The 27,470-nt window shown below is 51.2% G+C and overlaps 1 protein-coding gene across 1 annotated transcript; it reads left to right on the top strand.

Moving 5' to 3' along the window:
• Positions 1 to 1,298: 1,298 nt before the first annotated feature.
• Positions 1,299 to 25,096, top strand: gabrd (gamma-aminobutyric acid type A receptor subunit delta; the record flags this gene model as incomplete). The annotated part of the gene is made up of 4 exons (XM_079558312.1): positions 1,299 to 1,564; positions 1,659 to 1,741; positions 22,808 to 23,019; positions 24,658 to 25,096. Coding segments are annotated over 4 exons (885 nt in total), but the record flags the coding sequence as incomplete, so codon positions are not given.
• Positions 25,097 to 27,470: the final 2,374 nt, after the last annotated feature.

Here is a 27,470-nt window from a genome sequence, read left to right as displayed (position 1 = left end):
AGTGTGTATGTGGACCTGTCGCATTAGTGTGTATGTGGGAATCCAGCCAATGGGGAGACTCCAGGCCTTTCAGCCATTTGTGCAGCTTCTGCCAATCAAGCACTGAGGCCATTTCAACAGTTTGACCAGTTTATGGAATATAAAAGTTTATGCAACTTAAGAGTTTACGCAAATTGACCCATTCATGCATTTTACCACTTTATGCAGTTTATACAGTTTATGCAACATGACATTTTATGCATTTTACCAGTTTATGCAAATTAGATATTGCAAATTAAACAATCTATGCAATTTGAACAGTTTATGCAATTTCTGCATTCGCTTCCCGCAATTCCGCAGTCAATCGCAATGGCACAGTGCCTCATTCAGCTGCGGAAAAAATGCGTATCATGCAAACTTTATAACTTCTCTCTCCTGTAATGAAATAGTTTTCATTACGATATTTCTTGTTACTTTTAATGTTTCTTCGTACTCAAGTAAGAGGCACACGTTTCTCTGATTGGTTAATCTGCCTGTTAGGAATTGGAAAAGAGTATAGCCTACTCTAGCTGGCCAGTCAGCAAAAAATATTTTTCCTAGGATAAACAGTAAACAGTAGACATTCATCATCCAATAATAGGGCTTTTCCACCAAGGTGTTGGTTCTGGGCTGGTTCAGAGCTGGTTCTGGTGCCGGGTTGGTTCCATACTGAGAGCTGTGCCTATTGTCATAGCAACGCTTCGGGAAGTCAACATCAAAAATGGATAGCAAAACAACAGTTTCCTCCACAGAGACTGTTTTGGCTTCTCCAGGAAGTTATAAGCACAAACTAACTAATATTGATTGTTTGTTGGAGGAGAGAGCCACGCCCCCAGCTGCTGACATCACTGGTGCTCGTTTCTTGGTCCAGCTTTTAATTGGTTCCCAACCGGCACCAGATTTGGGAACCAAGAGCCAGCGTTTTTTCAGTGGAAAACGAAAGAACCGGTTCTGAAACTGGAACTGGCCCAGAACCAGCACCGGCACCAGCTTGGTGGAAAAGGGCTAGATGAGATTAGGCACCAGCCTACTATCCTTAAGGTCAGTGGCTAGGGCAGGGTCAGGGTTAAGCTGATTGGTTGATATACGTGTGACCTTTCAGGATCATGACTTGTGACTAGTTGATCTACCAACTATCCTAGGAAAAATATTGTCACGGCCAGGCAAGGTCTGAGGAGAAGTGAGACATTTTCCAGCAAATACACAAAATAAATGCTTGCATATGATTTTCTTTGGGTGAAATGTTTACGGATTGCGTCTTTTAACTTCTCGCGCCTCATTTCTGTGCGTCTTCGGTTGAAATAACTGTCCGTATTCCAACGCAGGAGTACACCATGACCGTGTTCTTACGTCAGAGCTGGCACGACGACCGTCTCTCCTACAACCACATCAACAAGACGCTGGGCCTGGACAGCCGCTTCGTGGACAAGCTGTGGCTTCCCGACACCTTCATCGTCAACGCCAAGTCGGCCTGGTTCCACGACGTCACCGTGGAGAACAAGCTGATCAGACTGCAGCCCAACGGGGTCATCCTCTACAGCAGCAGGTACCGCCGGGGGATACGCTCCCGAAAGTGACCCCACGCCCCGTCTTTACAGAGCACAGCGCTCTCTCTACTCACTGCCACTTCTTGTGTGTAGGATCACATCCACGGTGGCGTGCGACATGGACCTCACCAAGTACCCCATGGATGAACAGGAGTGTATGCTGGACCTGGAGAGCTGTGAGTAAACGTTCAAATATGTCAGTAACAGGGCTGCCAACTCTCACGCTTTCACCGTGAGACACACGCATTTGAGCGCCTTCACACGCTCTCACGCCACACTCCTCATATCACACGCTCAACTAAAAATCATCCCTGACTTTTTGCAGTGAGCGGCTGCAGACGCTTTATTTTGTCTGTGTGCCTGTCCACGGCTCCTCTGGTGTGTGTTTGTGTGTCTGTCGGCGGCTCTAGTGATGTGATATGAACGGGTTCGCGGAGGTGAACGGCTCATTTTTGTACAGTATTATTCGAATGCACGACCCGCGGGACGTGAGCGCGGCCTGCGGAGAAAGGGTTTTAGAGCGTGGCTCCGGGGAAACAGCGAGAGAGCGCGCCCAAACGCCCCCAGCGCCAGCTCTCCCGGGCCATGGGAGAGAAAAAGGCGCATGGGTATGTGACGAGGCGGCTACAGGAGCCCCGACACTCACATCTTCCACCTGTTCGCTCAGCTCACTCCACTCCTGGCCGCCTCCGAAGCGACATCACAGCACACTGCCTCCTCCTCCGCCCCGGTCACCTCCGCCGCTTCTGCCCCACGAGGAGCTCAAAGTGAGCAGCATAAGGCAACGAGTTTGAGAAATAAAAGTCCTAATGAAATAATAAACAACGGTTACAGCGGAGATCGCGTTGAGGCTCGACCTTTTTTTTTACTTACGTTTTTTTTTCCCTCTTGCGCAAGGGAGAGAGAGGCAGAGAAAAAGTAGTTATTACATTGAATCATTCAAAGTTTAATCATCAAACATGCTCTAACATATTGCAAAACAGGGATCAAATTTTCATATTTTCTAAAGCTTGTGGTACTTGATTTTTGTTGGTAATAATTGGAATGACTTACGCAGAGAAACAGAGACATTGTGTCATTATACCTTTTGGCAGGGCTGTAACATGAAGGGGCCTCTGGGCATTTACTGAGAGGCCCCAATTTGAAAGGGGCCCAGAAATATAATTCTTTAGCACCAGTAAATAGACCAGCTACAATTATTATTTATGATCTAAAATGTACCAGATTGCAGGAAATCATATCTGAATTATAAAAAAATTCTTGGGGGAGGACCCCCAAACCCCCCCCCCCCTCAGAGTGCCTCCCCACACTTTCAATAGGTTCTGATGGTCATGTGGGGTGGAGCCAAAGCCCCTCTGATCCATATGCAGCTCCTGATGTGACTATAATCCGCTATGGTCCGCTATGGTCCGCTATGGTCCACTATAATCCGCTACAGTCCGCTATGGTCCGCTATAGTCCGCTATGGTCCACTATGGTCCGCTATGATCCACTATGGTCCACTATGGTCCGCTATGGTCCGCTATGGTCCACTATAATCCGCTACAGTCCGCTATGGTCCGCTATGGTCCGCTATGGTCCACTATGGTCCACTATGATCCACTATGGTCCACTATGGTCCGCTATGGTCCGCTATGGTCCGCTATGGTCCGCTATGGTCCGCTATGGTCCACTATGGTCCACTATGGTCCACTATGGTCCGCTATGGTCCGCTATGGTCCACTATAATCCGCTACAGTCCGCTACGGTCCGCTATGGTCCGCTATGGTCCACTATGGTCCACTATGATCCACTATGGTCCACTATGGTCCGCTATGGTCCGCTATGGTCCGCTATGGTCCGCTATGGTCCACTATGGTCCACTATGGTCCACTATGATCCACTATGGTCCGCTATGGTCCGCTATGGTCCGCTATGGTCCGCTATGGTCCACTATAATCCGCTATGGTCCGCTATGGTCCACTATGATCCGCTATGGTCCGCTATGGTCCACTATGATCCGCTATGGTCCACTATAATCCGCTATGGTCCGCTATGATCCGCTATGGTCCACTATGGTCCACTATGGTCCACTATGATCCACTATGGTCCACTATGGTCCACTATGGTCCACTATAATCCGCTATGGTCCGCTATGGTCCACTATGATCCACTATGGTCCGCTATGGTCCACTATGATCCACTATGGTCCACTATGGTCCACTATGGTCCACTATGATCCGCTATGGTCCGCTATGGTCCACTATGATCCACTATGGTCCACTATGATCCACTATGGTCCGCTATGGTCCGCTATGATCCACTATGGTCCACTATGGTCCGCTATGGTCCACTATGATCCACTATGGTCCGCTATGGTCCGCTATGGTCCGCTATGGTCCGCTATGGTCCGCTATGGTCCACTATGGTCCACTATGATCCACTATGGTCCGCTATGGTCCGCTATGGTCCGCTATGGTCCACTATGGTCCACTATGATCCACTATGGTCCGCTATGGTCCGCTATGGTCCGCTATGGTCCGCTATGGTCCAATATAATCCGCTATGGTCCGCTATGGTCCGCTAAGGTCCGCTAAGGTCCGCTATGGTCCGCTTTGGTCCGCTAAGGTCCGCTATGGTCCGCTATGGTCCGCTATGGTCCGCTATTGTCCGCTATGGTCCGCTACGGTCCACTATAATCCGCTACGGTCCGCTATGGTCCACTAAGGTCCGCTATGGTCCACTATGGTCCACTATGATCCACTATGGTCCACTATGGTCCGCTATGGTCCGCTATGGTCCGCTATGGTCCGCTATGGTCCACTATGGTCCGCTATGGTCCACTATAATCCGCTACAGTCCGCTATGGTCCGCTATGGTCCGCTATGGTCCACTATGGTCCGCTATGATCCACTATGGTCCACTATGGTCCGCTATGGTCCGCTATGGTCCACTATAATCCGCTATTGTCCGCTATGGTCCACTATAGTCCGCTATGGTCCGCTATGGTCCGCTATGGTTCGCTATGGTCCGCTATGGTCCACTATGGTCCACTATGATCCACTATGGTCCACTATGGTCCGCTATGGTCCGCTATGGTCCGCTATGGTCCGCTATGGTCCACTATGATCCACTATGGTCCGCTATGGTCCACTATGGTCCGCTATGATCCACTATGGTCCACTATGGTCCGCTATGGTCCGCTATGGTCCACTATAATCCGCTACAGTCCGCTATGGTTCGCTATGGTCCGCTATGGTCCACTATGGTCCACTATGGTCCACTATGGTCCACTATGATCCACTATGGTCCGCTATGGTCCGCTATGATCCGCTATGGTCCGCTATGGTCCACTATAATCCGCTATGGTCCGCTATGGTCCACTATGATCCGCTATGGTCCGCTATGGTCCACTATGATCCGCTATGGTCCACTATAATCCGCTATGGTCCGCTATGATCCGCTATGGTCCGCTATGGTCCACTATGGTCCACTATGATCCACTATGGTCCACTATGGTCCGCTATTATCCGCTACAGTCCGCTACGGTCCGCTATGGTCCGCTATGGTCCGCTATGGTCCGCTATGGTCCGCTACGGTCCACTATAATCCGCTACGGTCCGCTATGGTCCACTATGGTCCGCTATGGTCCGCTATGGTCCGCTATGGTCCACTATGGTCCGCTATGGTCCACTATAATCCGCTATGGTCCGCTATGGTCCACTATGATCCGCTATGGTCCGCTATGGTCCGCTATGGTCCGCTATGGTCCGCTATGGTCCGCTATGGTCCACTATGGTCCGCTATGATCCACTATGGTCCGCTATGGTCCGCTATGGTCCGCTATGGTCCACTATGGTCCGCTATAATCCGCTACAGTCCGCTACGGTCCGCTATGGTCCGCTATGGTCCGCTATGGTCCGCTACGGTCCACTATAATCCGCTACGGTCCGCTATGGTCCACTATGGTCCGCTATGGTCCGCTATGGTCCGCTATGGTCCACTATGGTCCGCTATGGTCCACTATAATCCGCTACGGTCCACTATGTTCCACTATGGTCCACTATAATCCGCTATGGTCCGCTATGGTCCGCTATGGTCCACTATGATCCGCTACAGTCCGCTATGGTCCGCTATGGTCCGCTATGGTCCACTATGGTCCGCTATGATCCACTATGGTCCACTATGGTCCGCTATGGTCCGCTATGGTCCACTATAATCCGCTACAGTCCGCTATGGTCCGCTATGGTCCGCTATGGTCCACTATGGTCCACTATGATCCACTATGGTCCACTATGGTCCGCTATGGTCCGCTATGGTCCGCTATGGTCCGCTATGGTCCGCTATGGTCCACTATGGTCCACTATGGTCCACTATGATCCACTATGGTCCGCTATGGTCCGCTATGGTCCGCTATGGTCCGCTATGGTCCACTATAATCCGCTATGGTCCGCTATGGTCCGCTATGATCCGCTATGGTCCGCTATGGTCCACTATGATCCGCTATGGTCCACTATAATCCGCTATGGTCCGCTATGATCCGCTATGGTCCACTATGGTCCACTATGGTCCACTATGGTCCACTATGGTCCGCTACGGTCCACTATAATCTGCTACGGTCCGCTATGGTCCACTATGGTCCGCTATGGTCCGCTATGGTCCGCTATGGTCCACTATGGTCCGCTATGGTCCACTATAATCCGCTATGGTCCGCTATGGTCCACTATGATCCGCTATGGTCCGCTATGGTCCGCTATGGTCCGCTATGGTCCGCTATGGTCCGCTATGGTCCACTATGGTCCGCTATGATCCACTATGGTCCGCTATGTTCCGCTATGGTCCGCTATGGTCCACTATGGTCCGCTATAATCCGCTACAGTCCGCTACGGTCCGCTATGGTCCGCTATGGTCCGCTATGGTCCGCTATGGTCCGCTACGGTCCACTATAATCCGCTACGGTCCGCTATGGTCCATTATGGTCCGCTATGGTCCGCTATGGTCCGCTATGGTCCACTATGGTCCGCTATGGTCCACTATAATCCGCTACGGTCCACTATGTTCCACTATGGTCCACTATAATCCGCTATGGTCCGCTATGGTCCGCTATGGTCCACTATAATCCGCTACAGTCCGCTACGGTCCGCTATGGTCCGCTATGGTCCACTATGGTCCGCTATGATCCACTATGGTCCACTATGGTCCGCTATGGTCCGCTATGGTCCACTATAATCCGCTACAGTCCGCTATGGTCCGCTATGGTCCGCTATGGTCCACTATGGTCCACTATGATCCACTATGGTCCACTATGGTCCGCTATTGTCCGCTATGGTCCGCTATGGTCCGCTATGGTCCACTATGGTCCACTATGATCCACTATGGTCCGCTATGGTCCGCTATGATCCGCTATGGTCCGCTATGGTCCACTATAATCCGCTATGGTCCGCTATGGTCCGCTATGGTCCGCTATGGTCCGCTACGGTCCACTATAATCCGCTACGGTCCGCTATGGTCCATTATGGTCCGCTATGGTCCGCTATGGTCCGCTATGGTCCACTATGGTCCGCTATGGTCCACTATAATCCGCTACGGTCCACTATGTTCCACTATGGTCCACTATAATCCGCTATGGTCCGCTATGGTCCGCTATGGTCCACTATAATCCGCTACAGTCCGCTATGGTCCGCTATGGTCCGCTATGGTCCACTATGGTCCGCTATGATCCACTATGGTCCACTATGGTCCGCTATGGTCCGCTATGGTCCACTATAATCCGCTACAGTCCGCTATGGTCCGCTATGGTCCGCTATGGTCCACTATGGTCCACTATGATCCACTATGGTCCACTATGGTCCGCTATGGTCCGCTATGGTCCGCTATGGTCCGCTATGGTCCACTATGGTCCACTATGGTCCACTATGATCCACTATGGTCCGCTATGGTCCGCTATGGTCCGCTATGGTCCGCTATGGTCCACTATAATCCGCTATGGTCCGCTATGGTCCACTATGATCCGCTATGGTCCGCTATGGTCCACTATGATCCGCTATGGTCCACTATAATCCGCTATGGTCCGCTATGGTCCACTATGGTCCACTATGGTCCACTATGATCCACTATGGTCCGCTATGGTCCGCTATGGTCCGCTATGGTCCGCTATGGTCCGCTATGGTCCACTATAATCCGCTATGGTCCGCTATGGTCCGCTAAGGTCCGCTAAGGTCCGCTATGGTCCGCTTTGGTCCGCTAAGGTCCGCTATGGTCCGCTATGGTCCGCTATGATCCGCTATGGTCCGCTATGGTCCGCTACGGTCCACTATAATCCGCTACGGTCCGCTATGGTCCACTATGGTCCGCTATGGTCCACTATGGTCCACTATGATCCACTATGGTCCACTATGGTCCGCTATGGTCCGCTATGGTCCGCTATGGTCCGCTATGGTCCACTATGATCCACTATGGTCCGCTATGGTCCACTATAATCCGCTACGGTCCACTATGTTCCACTATGGTCCACTATAATCCGCTATGGTCCGCTATGGTCCGCTATGGTCCACTATAATCCGCTACAGTCCGCTATGGTCCGCTATGGTCCGCTATGGTCCACTATGGTCCGCTATGATCCACTATGGTCCACTATGGTCCGCTATGGTCCGCTATGGTCCACTATAATCCGCTACAGTCCGCTATGGTTCGCTATGGTCCGCTATGGTCCACTATGGTCCACTATGATCCACTATGGTCCACTATGTTCCGCTATGGTCCGCTATGGTCCGCTATGGTCCACTATGATCCACTATGGTCCGCTATGGTCCACTATGGTCCGCTATGATCCACTATGGTCCACTATGGTCCGCTATGGTCCGCTATGGTCCACTATAATCCGCTACAGTCCGCTATGGTTCGCTATGGTCCGCTATGGTCCACTATGGTCCACTATGATCCACTATGGTCCACTATGGTCCGCTATGGTCCGCTATGGTCCGCTATGGTCCACTATGGTCCACTATGGTCCACTATGATCCACTATGGTCCGCTATGGTCCGCTATGATCCGCTATGGTCCGCTATGGTCCACTATAATCCGCTATGGTCCGCTATGGTCCACTATGATCCACTATGGTCCACTATGGTCCGCTATGGTCCGCTATGGTCCGCTATGGTCCACTATGGTCCACTATGGTCCACTATGATCCACTATGGTCCGCTATGGTCCGCTATGATCCGCTATGGTCCGCTATGGTCCACTATAATCCGCTATGGTCCGCTATGGTCCGCTATGGTCCGCTATGGTCCGCTACGGTCCACTATAATCCGCTACGGTCCGCTATGGTCCATTATGGTCCGCTATGGTCCGCTATGGTCCGCTATGGTCCACTATGGTCCGCTATGGTCCACTATAATCCGCTACGGTCCACTATGTTCCACTATGGTCCACTATAATCCACTATGGTCCGCTATGGTCCGCTATGGTCCGCTATGGTCCACTATAATCCGCTACAGTCCGCTATGGTCCGCTATGGTCCGCTATGGTCCACTATGGTCCGCTATGATCCACTATGGTCCACTATGGTCCGCTATGGTCCGCTATGGTCCACTATAATCCGCTACAGTCCGCTATGGTCCGCTATGGTCCACTATGGTCCACTATGGTCCACTATGATCCACTATGGTCCGCTATGGTCCGCTATGGTCCGCTATGGTCCGCTATGGTCCACTATGGTCCACTATGGTCCACTATGATCCACTATGGTCCGCTATGGTCCGCTATGGTCCGCTATGGTCCGCTATGGTCCGCTATGGTCCACTATAATCCGCTATGGTCCGCTATGGTCCGCTAAGGTCCGCTAAGGTCCGCTATGGTCCGCTTTGGTCCGCTAAGGTCCGCTATGGTCCGCTATGGTCCGCTATGATCCGCTATGGTCCGCTATGGTCCGCTACGGTCCACTATAATCCGCTACGGTCCGCTATGGTCCACTATGGTCCGCTATGGTCCACTATGGTCCACTATGATCCACTATGGTCCACTATGGTCCGCTATGGTCCGCTATGGTCCGCTATGGTCCGCTATGGTCCACTATGGTCCACTATGGTCCGCTATGGTCCACTATAATCCGCTACGGTCCACTATGTTCCACTATGGTCCACTATAATCCGCTATGGTCCGCTATGGTCCGCTATGGTCCACTATAATCCGCTACAGTCCGCTATGGTCCGCTATGGTCCGCTATGGTCCACTATGGTCCGCTATGATCCACTATGGTCCACTATGGTCCGCTATGGTCCGCTATGGTCCACTATAATCCGCTACAGTCCGCTATGGTCCGCTATGGTCCGCTATGGTCCACTATGGTCCACTATGATCCACTATGGTCCGCTATGGTCCGCTATGGTCCGCTATGGTCCGCTATGGTCCGCTATGGTCCACTATGGTCCACTATGGTCCACTATGATCCACTATGGTCCGCTATGGTCCGCTATGGTCCGCTATGGTCCGCTATGGTCCACTATAATCCGCTATGGTCCGCTATGGTCCACTATGATCCGCTATGGTCCGCTATGGTCCACTATGATCCGCTATGGTCCACTATAATCCGCTATGGTCCGCTATGGTCCACTATGGTCCACTATGGTCCACTCTGATCCACTATGGTCCGCTATGGTCCGCTATGGTCCGCTATGGTCCGCTATGGTCCGCTATGGTCCACTATAATCCGCTATGGTCCGCTATGGTCCGCTAAGGTCCGCTAAGGTCCGCTATGGTCCGCTTTGGTCCGCTAAGGTCCGCTATGGTCCGCTATGGTCCGCTATGATCCGCTATGGTCCGCTATGGTCCGCTATGGTCCACTATAATCCGCTACGGTCCGCTATGGTCCACTATGGTCCGCTATGGTCCACTATGGTCCACTATGATCCACTATGGTCCACTATGGTCCGCTATGGTCCGCTATGGTCCGCTATGGTCCGCTATGGTCCACTATGGTCCACTATGGTCCGCTATGGTCCACTATAATCCGCTACGGTCCACTATGTTCCACTATGGTCCACTATAATCCGCTATGGTCCGCTATGGTCCGCTATGGTCCACTATAATCCGCTACATTCCGCTATGGTCCACTATGATCCACTATGGTCCACTATGTTCCGCTATGGTCCGCTATGGTCCGCTATGGTCCACTATGATCCACTATGGTCCACTATGGTCCGCTATGGTCCACTATGGTCCACTATGATCCACTATGGTCCACTATGGTCCGCTATGGTCCGCTATGGTCCGCTATGGTCCGCTATGGTCCACTATGGTCCACTATGGTCCGCTATGGTCCACTATAATCCGCTACGGTCCACTATGTTCCACTATGGTCCACTATAATCCGCTATGGTCCGCTATGGTCCGCTATGGTCCACTATAATCCGCTACAGTCCGCTATGGTCCGCTATGGTCCGCTATGGTCCACTATGGTCCGCTATGATCCACTATGGTCCACTATCGTCCGCTATGGTCCGCTATGGTCCACTATAATCCGCTACAGTCCGCTATGGTTCGCTATGGTCCGCTATGGTCCACTATGGTCCACTATGATCCACTATGGTCCACTATGTTCCGCTATGGTCCGCTATGGTCCGCTATGGTCCACTATGATCCACTATGGTCCGCTATGGTCCACTATGGTCCGCTATGATCCACTATGGTCCACTATGGTCCGCTATGGTCCGCTATGGTCCACTATAATCCGCTACAGTCCGCTATGGTTCGCTATGGTCCGCTATGGTCCACTATGGTCCACTATGATCCACTATGGTCCACTATGGTCCGCTATGGTCCGCTATGGTCCGCTATGGTCCACTATGGTCCACTATGGTCCACTATGATCCACTATGGTCCGCTATGGTCCGCTATGATCCGCTATGGTCCGCTATGGTCCACTATAATCCGCTATGGTCCGCTATGGTCCGCTATGGTCCGCTATGGTCCGCTACGGTCCACTATAATCCGCTACGCTCCGCTATGGTCCATTATGGTCCGCTATGGTCCGCTATGGTCCGCTATGGTCCACTATGGTCCGCTATGGTCCACTATAATCCGCTACGGTCCACTATGTTCCACTATGGTCCACTATAATCCGCTATGGTCCGCTATGGTCCGCTATGGTCCACTATAATCCGCTACAGTCCGCTATGGTCCGCTATGGTCCGCTATGGTCCACTATGGTCCGCTATGATCCACTATGGTCCACTATGGTCCGCTATGGTCCGCTATGGTCCACTATAATCCGCTACAGTCCGCTATGGTCCGCTATGGTCCGCTATGGTCCACTATGGTCCACTATGATCCACTATGGTCCACTATGGTCCGCTATGGTCCGCTATGGTCCGCTATGGTCCGCTATGGTCCGCTATGGTCCACTATGGTCCACTATGGTCCACTATGATCCACTATGGTCCGCTATGGTCCGCTATGGTCCGCTATGGTCCGCTATGGTCCACTATAATCCGCTATGGTCCGCTATGGTCCACTATGATCCGCTATGGTCCGCTATGGTCCACTATGATCCGCTATGGTCCACTATAATCCGCTATGGTCCGCTATGGTCCACTATGGTCCACTATGGTCCACTATGATCCACTATGGTCCGCTATGGTCCGCTATGGTCCGCTATGGTCCGCTATGGTCCGCTATGGTCCACTATAATCCGCTATGGTCCGCTATGGTCCGCTAAGGTCCGCTAAGGTCCGCTATGGTCCGCTTTGGTCCGCTAAGGTCCGCTATGGTCCGCTATGGTCCGCTATGATCCGCTATGGTCCGCTATGGTCCGCTACGGTCCACTATAATCCGCTACGGTCCGCTATGGTCCACTATGGTCCGCTATGGTCCACTATGGTCCACTATGATCCACTATAATCCGCTATGGTCCGCTATGGTCCGCTATGGTCCACTATAATCCGCTACAGTCCGCTATGGTCCGCTATGGTCCGCTATGGTCCACTATGGTCCGCTATGATCCACTATGGTCCACTATGGTCCGCTATGGTCCGCTATGGTCCACTATAATCCGCTACAGTCCGCTATGGTTCGCTATGGTCCGCTATGGTCCACTATGGTCCACTATGATCCACTATGGTCCACTATGTTCCGCTATGGTCCGCTATGGTCCGCTATGGTCCACTATGATCCACTATGGTCCGCTATGGTCCACTATGGTCCGCTATGATCCACTATGGTCCACTATGGTCCGCTATGGTCCGCGATGGTCCACTATAATCCGCTACAGTCCGCTATGGTTCGCTATGGTCCGCTATGGTCCACTATGGTCCACTATGATCCACTATGGTCCACTATGGTCCGCTATGGTCCGCTATGGTCCGCTATGGTCCACTATGGTCCACTATGGTCCACTATGATCCACTATGGTCCGCTATGGTCCGCTATGGTCCGCTATGGTCCACTATAATCCGCTATGGTCCGCTATGGTCCACTATGATCCACTATGGTCCACTATGGTCCGCTATGGTCCGCTATGGTCCGCTATGGTCCACTATGGTCCACTATGGTCCACTATGATCCACTATGGTCCGCTATGGTCCGCTATGATCCGCTATGGTCCGCTATGGTCCACTATAATCTGCTATGGTCCGCTATGGTCCGCTATGGTCCGCTATGGTCCGCTACGGTCCACTATAATCCGCTACGGTCCGCTATGGTCCATTATGGTCCGCTATGGTCCGCTATGGTCCGCTATGGTCCACTATGGTCCGCTATGGTCCACTATGATCCACTATGGTCCACTATGGTCCGCTATGGTCCGCTATGGTCCGCTATGGTCCGCTATGGTCCACTATGGTCCACTATGGTCCACTATGATCCACTATGGTCCGCTATGGTCCGCTATGGTCCGCTATGGTCCGCTATGGTCCACTATAATCCGCTATGGTCCGCTATGGTCCACTATGATCCGCTATGGTCCGCTATGGTCCACTATGATCCGCTATGGTCCACTATAATCCGCTATGGTCCGCTATGGTCCACTATGGTCCACTATGGTCCACTATGATCCACTATGGTCCGCTATGGTCCGCTATGGTCCGCTATGGTCCGCTATGGTCCGCTATGGTCCACTATAATCCGCTATGGTCCGCTATGGTCCGCTAAGGTCCGCTAAGGTCCGCTATGGTCCGCTTTGGTCCGCTAAGGTCCGCTATGGTCCGCTATGGTCCGCTATGATCCGCTATGGTCCGCTATGGTCCGCTACGGTCCACTATAATCCGCTACGGTCCGCTATGGTCCACTATGGTCCGCTATGGTCCACTATGGTCCACTATGATCCACTATGGTCCACTATGGTCCGCTATGGTCCGCTATGGTCCGCTATGGTCCGCTATGGTCCACTATGATCCACTATGGTCCGCTATGGTCCACTATAATCCGCTACGGTCCACTATGTTCCACTATGGTCCACTATAATCCGCTATGGTCCGCTATGGTCCGCTATGGTCCACTATAATCCGCTACAGTCCGCTATGGTCCGCTATGGTCCGCTATGGTCCACTATGGTCCGCTATGATCCACTATGGTCCACTATGGTCCGCTATGGTCCGCTATGGTCCACTATAATCCGCTACAGTCCGCTATGGTTCGCTATGGTCCGCTATGGTCCACTATGGTCCACTATGATCCACTATGGTCCACTATGTTCCGCTATGGTCCGCTATGGTCCGCTATGGTCCACTATGATCCACTATGGTCCGCTATGGTCCACTATGGTCCGCTATGATCCACTATGGTCCACTATGGTCCGCTATGGTCCGCTATGGTCCACTATAATCCGCTACAGTCCGCTATGGTTCGCTATGGTCCGCTATGGTCCACTATGGTCCACTATGATCCACTATGGTCCACTATGGTCCGCTATGGTCCGCTATGGTCCGCTATGGTCCACTATGGTCCACTATGGTCCACTATGATCCACTATGGTCCGCTATGGTCCGCTATGATCCGCTATGGTCCGCTATGGTCCACTATAATCCGCTATGGTCCGCTATGGTCCACTATGATCCACTATGGTCCACTATGGTCCGCTATGGTCCGCTATGGTCCGCTATGGTCCACTATGGTCCACTATGGTCCACTATGATCCACTATGGTCCGCTATGGTCCGCTATGATCCGCTATGGTCCGCTATGGTCCACTATAATCCGCTATGGTCCGCTATGGTCCGCTATGGTCCGCTACGGTCCACTATAATCCGCTACGGTCCGCTATGGTCCATTATGGTCCGCTATGGTCCGCTATGGTCCGCTATGGTCCACTATGGTCCGCTATGGTCCACTATAATCCGCTACGGTCCACTATGTTCCACTATGGTCCACTATAATCCGCTATGGTCCGCTATGGTCCGCTATGGTCCGCTATGGTCCACTATAATCCGCTACAGTCCGCTATGGTCCGCTATGGTCCGCTATGGTCCACTATGGTCCGCTATGATCCACTATGGTCCACTATGGTCCGCTATGGTCCGCTATGGTCCACTATAATCCGCTACAGTCCGCTATGGTCCGCTATGGTCCGCTATGGTCCACTATGGTCCACTATGATCCACTATGGTCCGCTATGGTCCGCTATGGTCCGCTATGGTCCGCTATGGTCCACTATGGTCCACTATGGTCCACTATGATCCACTATGGTCCGCTATGGTCCGCTATGGTCCGCTATGGTCCGCTATGGTCCGCTATGGTCCACTATAATCCGCTATGGTCCGCTATGGTCCGCTAAGGTCCGCTAAGGTCCGCTATGGTCCGCTTTGGTCCGCTAAGGTCCGCTATGGTCCGCTATGGTCCGCTATGATCCGCTATGGTCCGCTATGGTCCGCTACGGTCCACTATAATCCGCTACGGTCCGCTATGGTCCACTATGGTCCGCTATGGTCCACTATGGTCCACTATGATCCACTATGGTCCACTATGGTCCGCTATGGTCCGCTATGGTCCGCTATGGTCCGCTATGGTCCACTATGGTCCACTATGGTCCGCTATGGTCCACTATAATCCGCTACGGTCCACTATGTTCCACTATGGTCCACTATAATCCGCTATGGTCCGCTATGGTCCGCTATGGTCCACTATAATCCGCTACAGTCCGCTATGGTCCGCTATGGTCCGCTATGGTCCACTATGGTCCGCTATGATCCACTATGGTCCACTATGGTCCGCTATGGTCCGCTATGGTCCACTATAATCCGCTACAGTCCGCTATGGTCCGCTATGGTCCGCTATGGTCCACTATGTCCACTATGATCCACTATGGTCCGCTATGGTCCGCTATGGTCCGCTATGGTCCGCTATGGTCCGCTATGGTCCACTATGGTCCACTATGGTCCACTATGATCCACTATGGTCCGCTATGGTCCGCTATGGTCCGCTATGGTCCGCTATGGTCCACTATAATCCGCTATGGTCCGCTATGGTCCACTATGATCCGCTATGGTCCGCTATGGTCCACTATGATCCGCTATGGTCCACTATAATCCGCTATGGTCCGCTATGGTCCACTATGGTCCACTATGGTCCACTCTGATCCACTATGGTCCGCTATGGTCCGCTATGGTCCGCTATGGTCCGCTATGGTCCGCTATGGTCCACTATAATCCGCTATGGTCCGCTATGGTCCGCTAAGGTCCGCTAAGGTCCGCTATGGTCCGCTTTGGTCCGCTAAGGTCCGCTATGGTCCGCTATGGTCCGCAATGATCCGCTATGGTCCGCTATGGTCCGCTATGGTCCACTATAATCCGCTACGGTCCGCTATGGTCCACTATGGTCCGCTATGGTCCACTATGGTCCACTATGATCCACTATGGTCCACTATGGTCCGCTATGGTCCGCTATGGTCCGCTATGGTCCGCTATGGTCCACTATGGTCCACTATGGTCCGCTATGGTCCACTATAATCCGCTACGGTCCACTATGTTCCACTATGGTCCACTATAATCCGCTATGGTCCGCTATGGTCCGCTATGGTCCACTATAATCCGCTACATTCCGCTATGGTCCACTATGATCCACTATGGTCCACTATGTTCCGCTATGGTCCGCTATGGTCCGCTATGGTCCACTATGATCCACTATGGTCCACTATGGTCCGCTATGGTCCACTATGGTCCACTATGATCCACTATGGTCCACTATGGTCCGCTATGGTCCGCTATGGTCCGCTATGGTCCGCTATGGTCCACTATGGTCCACTATGGTCCGCTATGGTCCACTATAATCCGCTACGGTCCACTATGTTCCACTATGGTCCACTATAATCCGCTATGGTCCGCTATGGTCCGCTATGGTCCACTATAATCCGCTACAGTCCGCTATGGTCCGCTATGGTCCGCTATGGTCCACTATGGTCCGCTATGATCCACTATGGTCCACTATCGTCCGCTATGGTCCGCTATGGTCCACTATAATCCGCTACAGTCCGCTATGGTTCGCTATGGTCCGCTATGGTCCACTATGGTCCACTATGATCCACTATGGTCCACTATGTTCCGCTATGGTCCGCTATGGTCCGCTATGGTCCACTATGATCCACTATGGTCCGCTATGGTCCACTATGGTCCGCTATGATCCACTATGGTCCACTATGGTCCGCTATGGTCCGCTATGGTCCACTATAATCCGCTACAGTCCGCTATGGTTCGCTATGGTCCGCTATGGTCCACTATGGTCCACTATGATCCACTATGGTCCACTATGGTCCGCTATGGTCCGCTATGGTCCGCTATGGTCCACTATGGTCCACTATGGTCCACTATGATCCACTATGGTCCGCTATGGTCCGCTATGATCCGCTATGGTCCGCTATGGTCCACTATAATCCGCTATGGTCCGCTATGGTCCGCTATGGTCCGCTATGGTCCGCTACGGTCCACTATAATCCGCTACGCTCCGCTATGGTCCATTATGGTCCGCTATGGTCCGCTATGGTCCGCTATGGTCCACTATGGTCCGCTATGGTCCACTATAATCCGCTACGGTCCACTATGTTCCACTATGGTCCACTATAATCCGCTATGGTCCGCTATGGTCCGCTATGGTCCACTATAATCCGCTACAGTCCGCTATGGTCCGCTATGGTCCGCTATGGTCCACTATGGTCCGCTATGATCCACTATGGTCCACTATGGTCTGCTATGGTCCGCTATGGTCCACTATAATCCGCTACAGTCCGCTATGGTCCGCTATGGTCCGCTATGGTCCACTATGGTCCACTATGATCCACTATGGTCCACTATGGTCCGCTATGGTCCGCTATGGTCCGCTATGGTCCGCTATGGTCCGCTATGGTCCACTATGGTCCACTATGGTCCACTATGATCCACTATGGTCCGCTATGGTCCGCTATGGTCCGCTATGGTCCGCTATGGTCCACTATAATCCGCTATGGTCCGCTATGGTCCACTATGATCCGCTATGGTCCGCTATGGTCCACTATGATCCGCTATGGTCCACTATAATCCGCTATGGTCCGCTATGGTCCACTATGGTCCACTATGGTCCACTATGATCCACTATGGTCCGCTATGGTCCGCTATGGTCCGCTATGGTCCGCTATGGTCCGCTATGGTCCACTATAATCCGCTATGGTCCGCTATGGTCCGCTAAGGTCCGCTAAGGTCCGCTATGGTCCGCTTTGGTCCGCTAAGGTCCGCTATGGTCCGCTATGGTCCGCTATGATCCGCTATGGTCCGCTATGGTCCGCTACGGTCCACTATAATCCGCTACGGTCCGCTATGGTCCACTATGGTCCGCTATGGTCCACTATGGTCCACTATGATCCACTATGGTCCGCTATGGTCCGCTATGGTCCGCTATGGTCCGCTATGGTCCACTATGGTCCACTATGGTCCGCTATGGTCCACTATAATCCGCTACGGTCCACTATGTTCCACTATGGTCCACTATAATCCGCTATGGTCCGCTATGGTCCGCTATGGTCCACTATAATCCGCTACAGTCCGCTATGGTCCGCTATGGTCCGCTATGGTCCACTATGGTCCGCTATGATCCACTATGGTCCACTATGGTCCGCTATGGTCCGCTATGGTCCACTATAATCCGCTACAGTCCGCTATGGTTCGCTATGGTCCGCTATGGTCCACTATGGTCCACTATGATCCACTATGGTCCACTATGTTCCGCTATGGTCCGCTATGGTCCGCTATGGTCCACTATGATCCACTATGGTCCGCTATGGTCCACTATGGTCCGCTATGATCCACTATGGTCCACTATGGTCCGCTATGGTCCGCTATGGTCCACTATAATCCGCTACAGTCCGCTATGGTTCGCTATGGTCCGCTATGGTCCACTATGGTCCACTATGATCCACTATGGTCCACTATGGTCCGCTATGGTCCGCTATGGTCCGCTATGGTCCACTATGGTCCACTATGGTCCACTATGATCCACTATGGTCCGCTATGGTCCGCTATGGTCCGCTATGGTCCACTATAATCCGCTATGGTCCGCTATGGTCCACTATGATCCACTATGGTCCACTATGGTCCGCTATGGTCCGCTATGGTCCGCTATGGTCCACTATGGTCCACTATGGTCCACTATGATCCACTATGGTCCGCTATGGTCCGCTATGATCCGCTATGGTCCGCTATGGTCCACTATAATCTGCTATGGTCCGCTATGGTCCGCTATGGTCCGCTATGGTCCGCTACGGTCCACTATAATCCGCTACGGTCCGCTATGGTCCATTATGGTCCGCTATGGTCCGCTATGGTCCGCTATGGTCCACTATGGTCCGCTATGGTCCACTATAATCCGCTACGGTCCACTATGTTCCACTATGGTCCACTATAATCCGCTATGGTCCGCTATGGTCCGCTATGGTCCGCTATGGTCCACTATAATCCGCTACAGTCCGCTATGGTCCGCTATGGTCCGCTATGGTCCACTATGGTCCGCTATGATCCACTATGGTCCACTATGGTCCGCTATGGTCCGCTATGGTCCACTATAATCCGCTACAGTCCGCTATGGTCCGCTATGGTCCGCTATGGTCCACTATGGTCCACTATGATCCACTATGGTCCGCTATGGTCCGCTATGGTCCGCTATGGTCCGCTATGGTCCGCTATGGTCCACTATGGTCCACTATGGTCCACTATGATCCACTATGGTCCGCTATGGTCCGCTATGGTCCGCTATTGTCCGCTATGGTCCACTATAATCCGCTATGGTCCGCTATGGTCCACTATGATCCGCTATGGTCCGCTATGGTCCACTATGATCCGCTATGGTCCACTATAATCCGCTATGGTCCGCTATGGTCCACTATGGTCCACTATGGTCCACTATGATCCACTATGGTCCGCTATGGTCCGCTATGGTCCGCTATGGTCCGCTATGGTCCGCTATGGTCCACTATAATCCGCTATGGTCCGCTATGGTCCGCTAAGGTCCGCTAAGGTCCGCTATGGTCCGCTTTGGTCCGCTAAGGTCCGCTATGGTCCGCTATGGTCCGCTATGATCCGCTATGGTCCGCTATGGTCCGCTACGGTCCACTATAATCCGCTACGGTCCGCTATGGTCCACTATGGTCCGCTATGGTCCACTATGGTCCACTATGATCCACTATGGTCCACTATGGTCCGCTATGGTCCGCTATGGTCCGCTATGGTCCGCTATGGTCCACTATGGTCCACTATGGTCCGCTATGGTCCACTATAATCCGCTACGGTCCACTATGTTCCACTATGGTCCACTATAATCCGCTATGGTCCGCTATGGTCCGCTATGGTCCACTATAATCCGCTACAGTCCGCTATGGTCCGCTATGGTCCGCTATGGTCCACTATGGTCCGCTATGATCCACTATGGTCCACTATGGTCCGCTATGGTCCGCTATGGTCCACTATAATCCGCTACAGTCCGCTATTGTTCGCTATGGTCCGCTATGGTCCACTATGGTCCACTATGATCCACTATGGTCCACTATGTTCCGCTATGGTCCGCTATGGTCCGCTATGGTCCACTATGATCCACTATGGTCCGCTATGGTCCACTATGGTCCGCTATGATCCACTATGGTCCACTATGGTCCGCTATGGTCCGCTATGGTCCACTATAATCCGCTACAGTCCGCTATGGTTCGCTATGGTCCGCTATGGTCCACTATGGTCCACTATGATCCACTATGGTCCACTATGGTCCGCTATGGTCCGCTATGGTCCGCTATTGTCCACTATGGTCCACTATGGTCCACTATGATCCACTATGGTCCGCTATGGTCCGCTATGATCCGCTATGGTCCGCTATGGTCCACTATAATCCGCTATGGTCCGCTATGGTCCACTATGATCCGCTATGGTCCGCTATGGTCCACTATGATCCGCTATGGTCCACTATAATCCGCTATGGTCCGCTATGATCCGCTATGGTCCACTATGGTCCACTATGGTCCACTATGATCCACTATGGTCCACTATGGTCCACTATGGTCCACTGTAATCCGCTATGGTCCGCTATGGTCCACTATGATCCACTATGGTCCACTATGGTCCGCTATGGTCCACTATGATCCACTATGGTCCACTATGGTCCACTATGGTCCACTATGATCCGCTATGGTCCGCTATGGTCCACTATGATCCACTATGGTCCACTATGATCCACTATGGTCCGCTATGGTCCGCTATGATCCACTATGGTCCACTATGATCCACTATGGTCCACTATGATCCACTATGGTCCACTATAATCCGCTATGGTCCGCTATGGTCCGCTATGGTCCGCTATGGTCCACTATGGTCCACTATGATCCACTATGGTCCGCTATGGTCCGCTATGGTCCACTATGATCCACTATGGTCCGCTATGGTCCGCTATGGTCCACTATGGTCCACTATGATCCACTATGGTCCGCTATGGTCCGCTATGGTCCGCTATGGTCCACTATGGTCCGCTATGGTCCACTATGATCCACTATGGTCCGCTATGGTCCGCTATGGTCCGCTATGGTCCGCTATGGTCCGCTATGGTCCACTATGGTCCACTATGATCCACTATGGTCCGCTATGGTCCGCTATGGTCCGCTATGGTCCACTATGGTCCGCTATAATCCGCTACAGTCCGCTACGGTCCGCTATGGTCCGCTATGGTCCACTATGGTCCGCTATGGTCCACTATGGTCCACTATGGTCCACTATGATCCACTATGGTCCGCTATGGTCCGCTAAGGTCCGCTATGGTCCGCTATGGTCCGCTATGGTCCACTATGATCCACTATGGTCCGCTATGGTCCGCTATGGTCCGCTATGGTCCGCTATGGTCCACTATGGTCCTCTATGGTCCACTATGATCCGCTATGGTCCGCTATGGTCCGCTATGGTCCGCTATGGTCCACTATGGTCCGCTACGGTCCACTATAATCCGCTACGGTCCGCTATGGTCCACTATGGTCCGCTATGGTCCACTATGGTCCACTATGATCCACTATGGTCCGCTATGGTCCGCTATGGTCCGCTATGGTCCGCTATGGTCCACTATGGTCCACTATGGTCCACTATGGTCCGCTACGGTCCACTATAATCCGCTCAGAGCTACAACCACTGCGCTAGTTCGAAAGAGACGTTAATGCTGCTTCTGAAAATAGCCGCCCAAACATTTACACAAACAGAGAAGAGCCCCCATGGAGATTACTGTTGGCCTCCCAAACCAGCTGTGTGGAGCTCTGGCTCCCCCCTGTGGTGTATGGACACGATGCAACAGCAAGGGTGGCGGTGGAGTGGTTAGTGCTCTTATGACCTGACCCTCTGACCAAGCACAACTCTCAGCCCCCCTGCAATCCTAGAACCACAGCTCTAGGGGAGGGGTCGGCAACCCTAACCCTAACCCTAACCCTAACCAAACAAGTACGTATCAACTCGTCTAAGCTCAGATAGAACATATCACAGTATGGATCAATGGTGGCCTGTTCCTTTAAACTGAAGTCAGTTGGATTGGATCCAGAAGGACTTACAAAGAGAAAATGGCATTGAATTTAGCACATACCTGTACAAGCACCAGGTTCAGTCTGTTTTCAACACCTCTTTCTCTCTTTACTGAACAATATGTATTTCCTGTTTTTTGTTTTTTGTTTGACTTTTTATTACATTACTGGTTTGATTATTTGAAAACCATTTCCATTGTAGTATTAGTATTGTCCAGGTAATCTTTCAAATGGACCTGTGTAAAGGAAACTCTGACAGTACGTTTCCCTTCCAGGCATCACCACAGTCCTGACCATGACCACCCTGATGGTGAGCGCCCGCTCCTCGCTGCCTCGCGCCTCCGCCATCAAGGCCCTGGACGTGTACTTCTGGATCTGCTATGTGTTTGTGTTCGCGGCGCTCATCGAGTACGCCTTCGCTCACTACAACGCTGACTACAGGCTGAAGGAGAAGGCCAAGGTCAAGGCCAACAAGCTGGGCTCAGAGGTGAGAGTGGACGAAAACACGCAGATAAGTGGGCATTGTTGGAAACATCGAGAAGAAGAAATCACAGGCTCCAAATCAGCGCAATGTATTTCTAATTTAATGGATCCCTGTGAACCATTAGGATTTGAGGGAGGTATCATAAGAGCTAGAATTGAGTTGGGGCGGCAGCTAACAGTTTATGCTCAACTGCCTGATACTTTAAAATGGGTAGAGCAGCTTTAACATGCAGTCACTTAGTACAGCGTAGGAAACTTCAGTGTAGGTTTGCTGTGTTAGAAATAAAGCGTCAATCTCCTCCAGTCTGCTCATTAACATTCTAACAACTTAGTTTAGACTAAGCCCACAGCGTTGGCAACTCTTTAGTCCGTATTTTAAACCACTAAGTTAAGGTCCAGTCATCACCGAGGTGTCGAGACTAGTACGTAGATAAGTTGTACGCACGCACATGTCATAAAAATCTTGTGGTACTTCCATATGAACAAACGTTTGCTGCTGGGGGGGTGAGGGGAGCGGGGAATGGTGCTAGCACATGGCTTAATGGAGAAATTAGCAAAGTTCTTCACAGTCATGGTAATGTGAACGCTGATATTTTTATAAACACATGGAGGAACGTACAGAGCGTTCAGAGGATCTGGCCAGTGAAGTATCTCCTCAGGGTTAGAAAACAAAGGTCTGTGTACAAATATAGCTGCCTGGACTCACCGCTGTATCAGCGATTGAGTCTGGTGACAGCCACAGCCACAGCCGACCATACGCAAGCAAACGTTGCCAATTGTTGCCAATTTGAATTAGAGGCCCCCCTCGAAAACGAGAGGGTTCATCTCAAGGGGCTATTCCTCCTGGAATAAATAAATGTCAAATGATCAACAGGAAGAGGAGTAAACCAAGCGAAGGGCAGGTGTCTGCTGTTGATACGGTGTTATTAGCTCCCTCTCTCCCATGTGCCATCCGTAGATTGTTATTGACGGACTTCCACGTCCCAAAAGTGACGCTGCTCACGAACAACACATGACCGCACAGAAACAAATCGGATTGCATAGACTCGTTTGAGTTTTTTATTGTCGCCAACAAGGGAGTTGGTCCCAGACTGATATGTCTCTGTATAAAAAAATACAGAGGGGATCATTCTGGTCTTGCTAGGCGACAAATGTAGAGGATGCATCATACTTCCCAACTTCATTGTTTAGCATAAAGAAGCCACCCTGCATAACGTTTCTCTTAAATCCAGGTCTACTCCAGATCTTAGGTCATAGCTGAAAATCGCAGGCCTTGGGTCGTATAGTGAGGCAGGGACAAAGATTTAAAAACAGAGCCATCGTTCAACCAAAGACAAACGTGATATTTTAGATCGCTAGTCTCGGATTGAGCCTCCTCTCGCTGCAACTAGGATCTCTGTCAAGTGTCTCGTCAACAAAATGATCATGAGCAACACAGGCCAGGCATTTTTCCTCACGCTAATCAGTGGAAATAAACACCGCTAGCATGCGGCACTTGCCTCAGCTAAACAGATAAACGATAAACTTTGGTCGGAGCTACTTGGTGTCCATGGTATGTTCTTTATTCTTAAGACTTATTTAGTGACCTGGACTGCTCCACAGTGTGACTCGACCTGTAACCTCTCCTCTCTCCTGTGCGCAGACCATCGTGAAGAACGGCAAACAGGCCATGGTGCTGTTCTCTCTGTCAGCGACCGGCCTCAACCAGGGCGTCATGATCTCCAACCGGCAGAGAGCTCACCGCCCCAGCGGGCAGATCCCCGGGGAGGGCCACCACCCGGAGACCCCCGAGGAGCAGCGGAGGTCCCAGCAGACCACTGAGGAGAGCCAGGACGACAAGAAGTGCTGCTCCAAGTGCGCGTGCAAGCCCATCGACGCCGACACCATCGACATCTACGCCCGCGCCGTCTTCCCCTTCACCTTCGCCCTGGTCAACGTCATCTACTGGGTGGCCTATACCATGTGAGGCCAGCAGGGGGCAGGAGAAATGGACAGGCAAATGGAGGAGCTTAGAACTGGACCTACGGCGATGCGTTTTCTTGTTATAGATGACTTTTCAGGACTTTTGGCCAACTCTTGAGGACGTTTGGCCGACCTTTGAGGACTTTTGACGACTTTTAGCCATACGAATGGTAGAATATTTTGTTTTGAATTGCTACAGCAACGATTTGAAGTCATCTCTGAAGGCCCATGGATTAACTACTGTAATGGACAGAAGAGATTTCGTTTTTCTTTTTAAGTTTCTCACTTGGCTGCAGTCACTCCGTCTGGGGTCATCACAGCGCGCTAGTTGCACGGCGGTTGGACGGATTTTGACGTCAGTAAGCCCCTCCAGACCCTCTCTCCACACTGTCAGAGTCAGTGTGCGACTATCTAAAGCCGTAGCTGCCCTGACGGAAGCGTGACTGCCGGTCAATGCCACAGAGCGAGAAAGCTTTACCAAAAACAACGAAGCGGCTCTTCCAAGGAGGACATACTAAATGACCATACATTGCTGTGGCTGTGCATTGGCTCGCTACAGATGTACAGTGGACCCTTTCATGTTTAGCTCCAGCGGAACAAATCATCAAAAGCGAAATCATGATTACTTTAGGACACTAAGAATACAAGAATAAATTCATAAGGAGACTCTAAATCACTAGTTTGTATGTACAGGGGTAGGCAACATGGACTTAGATAAGGATGAGTATTATCCCGGCATATATGATATGTTCACAAGCTGTTATTTTAGATTGTCCATTTTCTTTGCTCAAAACGAAAAAAGACAGGAGAATCAAGACGCTAATTTATCAGTTACGCTAAAAGCATTTGCAACAAAGCCTTCCTTATCATTTGCCAATCGCTTGGAAGCAAATATAGCGATAAATGTTCAGACCGTTAAAATGTTCAGATCCTAGAGCTCGAGGAAAAAAGGATTTGTGGGAATAGTAGGGATACTGGGATATATAGGGATATTGGCAGCTAATGGAGTTGTTCCACAGCTCTTTTCCACTTATTGTATCATTCCTGTACTTTTTAGTCGGTGTTGTTGTAACCAGACGAGCCCAAACCCTTTTCGTAACCGTACCCATAAAGTTAGAACGCAGTGGTTATCAACTAGTGTGGCCTCAGGACCATCCCATTATACACTTTTGCAAGAGGCCACATGAACCACACCCACAATAACTTGAACTTAATTCTGCTCGACTTTTTTTTAAAATAAATAAATGATAAATCAAATAAATGATCCAGTTTCCAACCACTGTTCCTGACCTCGAAGTTAAACTATGAAGGCCTCAGCAATGGCTAGCCCTCCAAGCAGACTTTAAAAACCCGAGGCACATGGCCCTTAGTTTTCTGTTTGGACATTTAAAAGAAACGCTCCCCGGGAAAGGCCCCTGTGGAAATGGTTCCCCAATCCATTTTTTGGTCCGACCCTCCAGTTGATGAACATCTGGATTTCTGTAGTCTGCTAAGTGTATTTTTGCTGTAGCCGGTAGCATATTTAGTGGCTAGTTGAACATGTTAACGCTGGCAGAACTACATACGTTACACAAATGTCATGAAATCCATATACACAGACTGACATAGGGATGCAGTGCGCGACCTCTCTTTACAAGTGATTAGGAAAGCTTTGTGAATGCTTTATGAATGAAAGCTTAAGTTATGGTGTAAAGGTCATTTTTGCTTGTTGGAACGATTCTAAAATTGGAAACAGGAGGACGGCACATGGGCCACTTCTCCCTTTGCATGTGAGAAAGCTGTTGCTCCCACTTTGAACGGTGTGATTTTTGTACATAGTTGTCAGTCCACTCCTTATCCCTCTGGGCCATCTTCAAATAATGAAATAAAGTCATATTCAAAAGGTCCCACATTATGCTTTATGCAGACGAAAACCACTTTTAGAACACCTCAGCAATGGTGTGTTGTGTATTTCGAGTGACAACATGGGAAAGAGTGGGCATGTACTAAAAATATGCAAAAGTTACAATTGTTTTTAGGATTAAAAGCCCAATAAAAATCAGGTTGGAATGTTTTCTTTCGGAAAATGACTTGCCATCTACAAAACACAGTGCTGTGGAAATAGATGGCTTAGTGTGGTAACAAGGTAACCCCAGCAACAGCTTCCAAAAAGCTCCTCCTTTTCCTCATAAGCTCCTCCTTTTCCTCATAAGCTCCTCCTTTTCCTCATAAGCTCCTGCTTTTCCTCATAAGCTCCTCGTTTTCCTCATAAGCTCCTGCTTTTTCTCATAGGCTCCTTTTCCTCATAAGCTCCTTGTTTTCCTCATAAGCTCCTCCATTTCCACAAAAGCTCCTCCTTTTCCCCATAAGCTCCTCCTTTTCCTCATAACCTCCTCCTTTTCCTCATAAGCTCCTCCTTTTCCTCATAAGCTCCTCCTTTTCCTCATAACCTACTCGTTTTCCTCATAAGCTCCTCCTTTTCCTCATAACCTTCTCCTTTTCCTCATAACCTCC

The sequence above is a fragment of the Gobius niger genome, assembly GCF_951799975.1.
Source record: "Gobius niger genome assembly, chromosome: 6".
In the NCBI taxonomy this organism is placed as follows: domain Eukaryota; kingdom Metazoa; phylum Chordata; class Actinopteri; order Gobiiformes; family Gobiidae; genus Gobius; species Gobius niger.
This window is presented reverse-complemented; position numbering and strand designations above follow the sequence as displayed.